At 41.7% G+C, this 7,365-nt stretch overlaps 1 protein-coding gene across 1 annotated transcript; it reads left to right on the top strand.

Moving 5' to 3' along the window:
* The first annotated feature begins 6,099 nt into the window (after window positions 1–6,099).
* LOC107466381 (uncharacterized) lies at window positions 6,100–6,456 on the top strand. Its single transcript, XM_016085356.1, has one exon. It carries the CDS (start codon window positions 6,100–6,102, stop codon window positions 6,454–6,456), a length of 357 nt encoding a protein of 118 aa, XP_015940842.1.
* The last annotated feature ends 909 nt before the right edge of the window (window positions 6,457–7,365 follow it).

Below are 7,365 nucleotides of genomic sequence, written 5' to 3'. Positions count from 1 at the left end.
GACAGAAAGAATAATTCATTCCACACAATTTCAAGTTTTTAGATCTGAATTTACTCCTCCCATAGGTTACTCACTTGAACATTCATAAATTAGGATTTTAAAGAATTTTGGCTTTAGCTTTTGAGAAGAGTCTACCTCCGGTACTGGTCATCATAGTTTGTTATTTACTTTTCATTTACTCTTCCATATTCTTAATTTATCCAGAGTTGACATTGGATTATTTTTCATAGTTTATTAATACAAGACTATTTTTACTTTTAATTAATCTCTTTTATTATTATTTATTATGTATTCTCTTATTTCTCCCATTGATTTTGTGAAGTCTACAATTACGATTATGGAGTAGTTCCCCAACTTGATTGGGAGATGATTAAAAGGAGAACCTTGAGTTAGAATACTCAAGAGTTCAATTGTAATTGGTTCATTGTTGGTTGGCTTGTTAGTCACTAACTCTAATCCTTTCCAAGGGAGAGGATTAGGACTTGTGAATAGAAGTTGACTTTTAATTTGACTTTCCTTCATTTGTTGAGGGTTAACTAAATTAAAACAATGACTAATTATTAATTGCTCTTGATAAAATTCTAACAAGGATAGAACTTCCAATTAATTTTCTCCCGGTCAAGATTTTATTTAAATCATATAAATCCTCTAATTTAATTTTCTGTTCATCAAATTTAAAACCCCTTTTGAAAACCTCTGATTGATGAAATAGCACATCTTCCTACAACTCGTTGGGAGACAACTTGGGACTCATACTCCCAGTATTTTATTTCTAAAATTTGTGACAACCCTTTTCTAAATTGACGAGTGGATTTTTGCCGGTTAAGAACTGTACTCACAACGCTATTTCTCTAATTAATTCTTAATCTGCCAATTTCCGCTCACGTCAATTTTTGGCGCCGTTGCCGGGGAGTTGCAATAGTGTGCTAATTTGTTGATTGGAATTTATTTAATTGCATTTTTCTTTTTTATTTTTTTGTTACTATGAGCTGCACGTTTCTTTCGTTAAATGACGCGTTCACTTCTTGATCCAAGCTTGCCAGTATTTGACCCTGAGATTGAAAGAACTATTTCACGTATAAGGCAAGCTCGGCGTCGGCTAGTCCTCTCTGAGGACGAATCTGAAACGTCATCTAAGAGAGAAACAAGCTCTCCCTCTACTGATCTAGTTGATTCACGTGCAGGTGACATGGCAGCACCTAGGAGAGTCACTATCCAGGAGGCTGCAACCCCTGATTTTACACTACAACCATTCCAGGCACGCCACACAGCAGTGGCTGTGGATTTTGAAATAAAGACTGCATTACTCAACTTGATGCCCAAGTTTCATGGCTTACCTGCTCAAGAGCCTATCAAGCACCTTAGGGATTTCCAGACAGCTTGTTCTACTGTTAAGCGTGATGATACTGACGAAACTTCTATTCTGCTAAAGGCTTTCCCATTCTCTCTTGAGGGGAAGGCAAAAGAGTGGTACTACACTCAACCCGGAGCAACTGTTTCTAACTGGGATACGCTTATAAGAGAATTTTTGGAGAAATTCTTTCTAGCTAAGGTTGCCGATAAACTGAGGAAAGACATTTCCATGATTGTTCGGGACGAATCTGAGACTCTCTACGAATATTGGGAGCGCTTCAATAATCTTCTGGAAGCATGTTCCCACCATATGATTGACAAAATAGTGTTGCTCGGCTACTTAACACAGGGCATGAACTCTCAAGATAAGACCACATTGGAACGTGCTAGCAATGGGTCTATGAAGAAGTACAAAACTACAGAAGAGGCATGGCAATTAATCAGCGACTTAGCTGAATCTACTAGGAATCACAGGCAGAAACAAAGTCGGTCAAGAGCTGTTGCAGAGGTATCCTCTAGCAAAGAGACTAATGCTATAACTCAGAGCTTATGTGAAATGACCAACTTACTGAAGCAGATGCAACTAAGTCAACAACAAGCTCAGCAAGTTCAGCTTTCTCCACCACAGCACAGCCAACAGTTGGTTTCACAAAGAGTGTGCGGGATCTGTGCCAATTACAGTCATTATACTGATGAGTGTCTGCAACTCCAACAAGAAGACCACACTGTGGCAGCCACTCATAACTTCTATGACCGCCCCAATCAAGGGTACAATCAAGGTGGCAGCTACAACCATGGATGGCAGGATAACCCCAACCAAGGTTGGAGAGGTAATTCCAACCAGGGTTGGAGGGATAATTATAACAAAGGAGGCAGAGATAACAATGGAATAACAATAACAACTTCAGGCAATAGAATCAGAATCAGGCCTACAGAGCACTTCATCTAAAGTAGCCTCAAGCATCTCAACAGACTCCTTAGATCACTTACCCCTCTTCATCTCCTAATGATGAGTTGCTACAATCTATTGATCGAAGACAACAGGCCATGGAAAACAACCTTACTTCTACTCTAAGTGGTCTGAACTCTACCTTACAAGCCCTTGTCTCACAGATTGGATTACTGAATAACTCTAACAACTAGTCCTCAAGCTCTGGTGGACTCCCCTCTCAACCATTACCCAACCCCAAGGGTGGCGTCAATATCATTACCCTGAGATCTGAAACCACACTGCAAGAGAGAAATCCAAAGGAATCAAGTCCATCAGAACACGCCCCAGCTGCGGACGCGGTTGAGGTAGAGGATGTTGAAGAAGATGATGAAGTACAAGGCATGGTTGAAACATAAACAGCCTAACCAAGGAATGCAGAACCCCAGCAAGCTGAAGCTATAAAGGACGCTACTCCTATTCCATTTCCACACCTTGCTAAGAAGTCCAGAAAGCAAATGGAACTAGATCCCAAAATGGTAAAGATTTTCAAAAAGGTTGAGGTAACTATTCCCCTTTTTATGTTATTCAGCAAGTTCCTAAATATGCGAAGTTTCTAAAAGAATTGTGCATACATAAAGATAAAATTAATGAATTAGAAACTATTCCTTTAGGTAGTTCTATATCTGCTTTAATGGGAAATATACATGAAAAATGTAGTGACCCAGGCCCATGCATGGTTAACTGTACCATTAGAGGTGTTATATTTTCTGACTGTATGTGTGATTTAGGAGCATGCGTGAGTATTATGCCCTTGTCTATATATAATGCTTTAAGGCTCCCTCCCTTAAAAAGGTCGGCAGCTCATTTTGTGTTAGCAGATAAGAGCATTATCATAGTGGTTGGAATTGCTGAAGATGTATTAGTGAGCATTAAGGGGCTCACGTTTTCCATTGATTTTTATATCCTAGAGATGCCCCAAAATGACTTAGGAAGACCTTCGTCAATCCTGCTTGGTAAACTATTTTTGAAGACTTCAAAATTTAAGCTGGATGCCTTTTCGGGTACCTATTCCTTTGAGGTAGATGGCAGGACAGTGAGCTTCAATCTAGATGAAGCTATGAAACATCCCCCAGAAGATCACTCCATATTCCAATGTGACATCATTAATGAAATTATAGCTGCAACCCACCATGAAGAAATGGAAGAGAGTCACATGGAGCAAGATCCAAGTGTGGGGACACCCTCTGAACACACTGAAGATTCATTACTATTTTCGCCAGCCCCAGAGAATCCAAAACCAAACCATGAGCGGAAAATGGAATTAAAGCCCCTTCCTCCACACCTCAAGTATGCATACCTTGAGGACAAGCAGCAGTTTCCAGTTATCATTGCAAGGGAGCTCACTTCCCAACAAGAAGAACAATTGCTTAGTGTATTGAGGACGTGTGGATGGAGCTTGGCGGATATAGTAGACATCAGCCCTCGAGTTTGTGAGCATAGAATATTCTTAGAAGAAGGGGCAAAGCCTATCCGTCAACCTCAGAGAAGATTGAATCCCACCATCTTAGAAGTTGTCAAGAAGGAAGTTACTAGACTACTTGAAGCAGATATCATTTATCCCATTTCAGATAGCGAATGGGTCAGCCCAGTACAAGTGGTGCCCAAAAAGTCTGGAGTCACAACAATAAGGAATGAGCAAGGAGAACTTCTGACAACCAGAGTGCAGAACACATGGAGAGTTTGCATTGACTACAAGCGTCTCAACCAAGAAACTCGCAAGGATCATTATCCCTTGCCATTCATTGATCAGATGCTTGATCGCCTGTCAGGTAAATCTCACTACTGCTTTCTAGATGGTTACACAGGTTATTTTCAAATCTATATAGCTCCTGAAGATCAGGAAAATACTACCTTTACATGTCCTTTTGGGACTTATTCTTATAAAAAAATGCCCTTTGGCTTGTGTAATGCACCAACTACTTTCCAGAGACGTATGATGAGTCTTTTCTCTGATCTCATTGAGACTTGTATGGAAGTTTTTATGGATGACTCTAGCGTTTAAGGTGATTCATTTAACCTTTGCTTGGATAGTTTATCTAAAGTATTGGACAGGTGTGTTAGTTCAAACCTTGTTTTAAATTTTGAAAGTGTCATTTTATGGTAAAACAAGGTATTGTTCTAGGACATGTAGTTTCTGATACTGGTATCTCTGTAGACCCAGCAAAGGTGGATGTTATTTCTAGTTTACCTTACCCCTCTTCTGTGAGGGAAGTCTGTTCGTTCCTTGGCCATGCAGGTTTTTACAGGAGATTTATTAAGGACTTCAGTAAGGTAGCACTACCCTTGTCCAGACTACTCTAGAAAGACATTGAGTTCGAGTTTAGTGAGGATTGCAAACAAGCATTTGATAAGCTAAAGACTGCCTTGACTCAAGCTCCAATTGTGAGGGGACCAGACTAGAGTCAACCATTTGAAATCATGTGTGACGCCTCCAATCATGCAGTAGGAGCAGCACTGGCTCAACATGAAGGTAACGACCCTTTTGTAATTGCTTATGCATCTAAGACTTTAGATGCTGCTCAATCTAATTACACTACTACTGAAAAGGAGCTTCTAGCTATTGGTTTTGCTCTGGATAAATTCTGAGCCTATTTACTTGGTATTAAGATAATAGTGTACTCAGACCATGCAGCTTTAAAATATTTATTAGCTAAAAAGGAGTCTAAACCAAGCCTAATACGTTGGATGCCTTTGCTGCAAGAATTTGATCTGGAAATTAAAGATAGGAGTGGTAACCAGAATTTAGTGGCTGACCACTTGAGTCGAGTTGAGCACATTAAAGATGACTCCATTCCTATCAATGATAATTTCCCATTTGATAGCTTACAGGCAGTATCTGATGTAGCCCCTTGGTATGAACCTGTAGCTAATTATCTAGTTAGCCATACTTTTCCTCCTGATTTCATTAAGCATAAGAGAGACAAGCTGAAAAGCGAGTCCAAATACTATGTATGGGATGACCCATATCTATGGAGGTATGGTGCTGACCAGGTAATTAGACGGTGTGTACCTCAATCAGAATTCCAGTCCATTTTAGAGGCCTGCCACTCATCTGAGAGTGGAGGACATTTTGGCACTCAACGAACTGCTAGAAAAGTTTTAGACTGTGGATTCTAGTGGCCTACTCTTTTTAAAGATGCTGCTGATCTTTGTAAATCTTGTCCTCCATGCCAAAGGTTTGGTAATATATCCCAGAGGGATGAAATGCCTCAGCAAATTATGCTCTTCTGTAAAATTTTTTATGTTTGTGGCATTGACTTCATGGGTCCATTTCCAAATTCTAATGGCCACCTTTATATATTGTTAGCTGTAGATTATGTTTCTAAATGGGTAGAAGCAATTCCTACCCGTACTGATGATGCTAACACCGTTGTTTTCTTTGTTAGAAACCATATTATTTGTCGCTTTGGATCACCACGAGCAATTGTGAGCGATCAAGGCACTCACTTTTGTAACAGGAGACTAACAGGTTTACTGAAGAGGCACAGGATCATTCATAAATATCAACCGCCTATCACCCCCAGACTAATAGGCAAGGAGAGGTGTATAACAAAGAGATAAAGCGCATACTGCAAAAGGTAGTCAAGCCTCATAGGAAGGACTGGAGCACCAGGCTCCAAGACGCGCTTTGGGCATATCGGACAGCATACAAGACACCGATTGGGATGAGTCCTTTCCGCTTGGTTTATGGAAAGGCATGTCATCTTTCAGTTGAGTTAGAACACAAGGCCTTCTGGGCGGTAAAGGAATGCAACATGGAGTATGAGAGAGCCGGAGCTGAACGGAAGTTGCAACTGCAAGAATTAGAGAGCCTTCGCCTTGAAGCTTATGAAAACTCCAGGCTGTATAAAGAGAAAGTAAAGGATGTGCATGACAAGAGCATTAAGAGAAGGGAATTCCAACCAGGGGACTTAGTCCTACTTTACAACTCCAGAATGCGACTTATGCGAGGCAAGCTGAGATCCAGATGGGATGGTCCGTATCGAGTAGAGAAGGTGGAACCATGCGGAGTCTTTCACTTGAGCCATCCTTCAAGCTCTAAACTTATCAAGGTCAATGGACATCGCTTGAAGTTATTCCATGGTGAAAAGATGGCGAAAACTAGGAACTAGAGATCTTCCTCTTGGAAGATCCGCCCACAACAGAAGACTGAGCTAGTGGAGCGTCCAACTTAAGGACGTTAAAGCAAAGTGCTGGGTGGGAAACAACACACCATGGTATGATCGTTCCTTCTCGTCTCCTTATCTTCCCTCATCAATAACTCTTCTCAGTACTAATGCCTATCTTTTGCATTTCATCCGCATACTGCATATTGCATATTTCTACTTTAAAAAAAAAAGAGTGCACACGACGCGACAGCGTCGATGACGCGTCTGCGTCATAGGTGCCTTAGACGCGAGAAGAAAAGAAACAGAGAGTCATGCGAAATTGTGGCTGGAGGCGTGCCTTTGGCACAAATTGTTCCACGCGACTGCGTCACTCACGCGTCCGCGTCATGTGGGAAAAAGGCCTTCCACGCGTCCGCGTCACCCACGTGAACGCCTGCCCTATAAATCGACGTAAAAAGGGTGTATGGCCGAAAGTTGAGCTGGCCTTGGGCTGCACCTGTGCTAGTCGCACAAGCCCTGCCACGCGCTCGCGTGCCCCACGCGTCCGCGTTGTTTTCTCAATCTGGCCTACGCGATCGCGTCACACTAAATTTTGGCAAAAACATAATTTGAACAGAGAGTTGTGTGAGCGCGAAGCTGCCCTCGCGCCACTAGCGCAAATCATGTCACGCGTCTGCGTCATCTCCTTCAAGGGCCCTCCGCGCGACCGCGTGCCCCATGCGTCCGTGTCACTTGCGCCGCTCAACTCATTCAAATCTGCCAGATTATCTTTTCTTTTCTCATCCCATTCCTATTTTATTTTTTTCCCCTTCCTTCTTTCTTCCTTCTTCCTCCCTTCTTTCTCTCTTCTACCCCCTCTTTCCTACCACCATTATCAAGGTTTTTTTTCTTCTCTTCTCCCCTCCCTACTTT

This window comes from Arachis duranensis, chromosome 9 (genome assembly GCF_000817695.3).
Source record: "Arachis duranensis cultivar V14167 chromosome 9, aradu.V14167.gnm2.J7QH, whole genome shotgun sequence".
Taxonomy (NCBI): Eukaryota; Viridiplantae; Streptophyta; class Magnoliopsida; order Fabales; family Fabaceae; genus Arachis; species Arachis duranensis.
This window is presented reverse-complemented; position numbering and strand designations above follow the sequence as displayed.

Coding starts and splice junctions, on each gene's coding strand:
- LOC107466381 (XM_016085356.1), top strand. CDS start 6,100: ATGGAGTATGAGAGAGCCGGAGCTGAACGGAAGTTGCAACTGCAAGAA.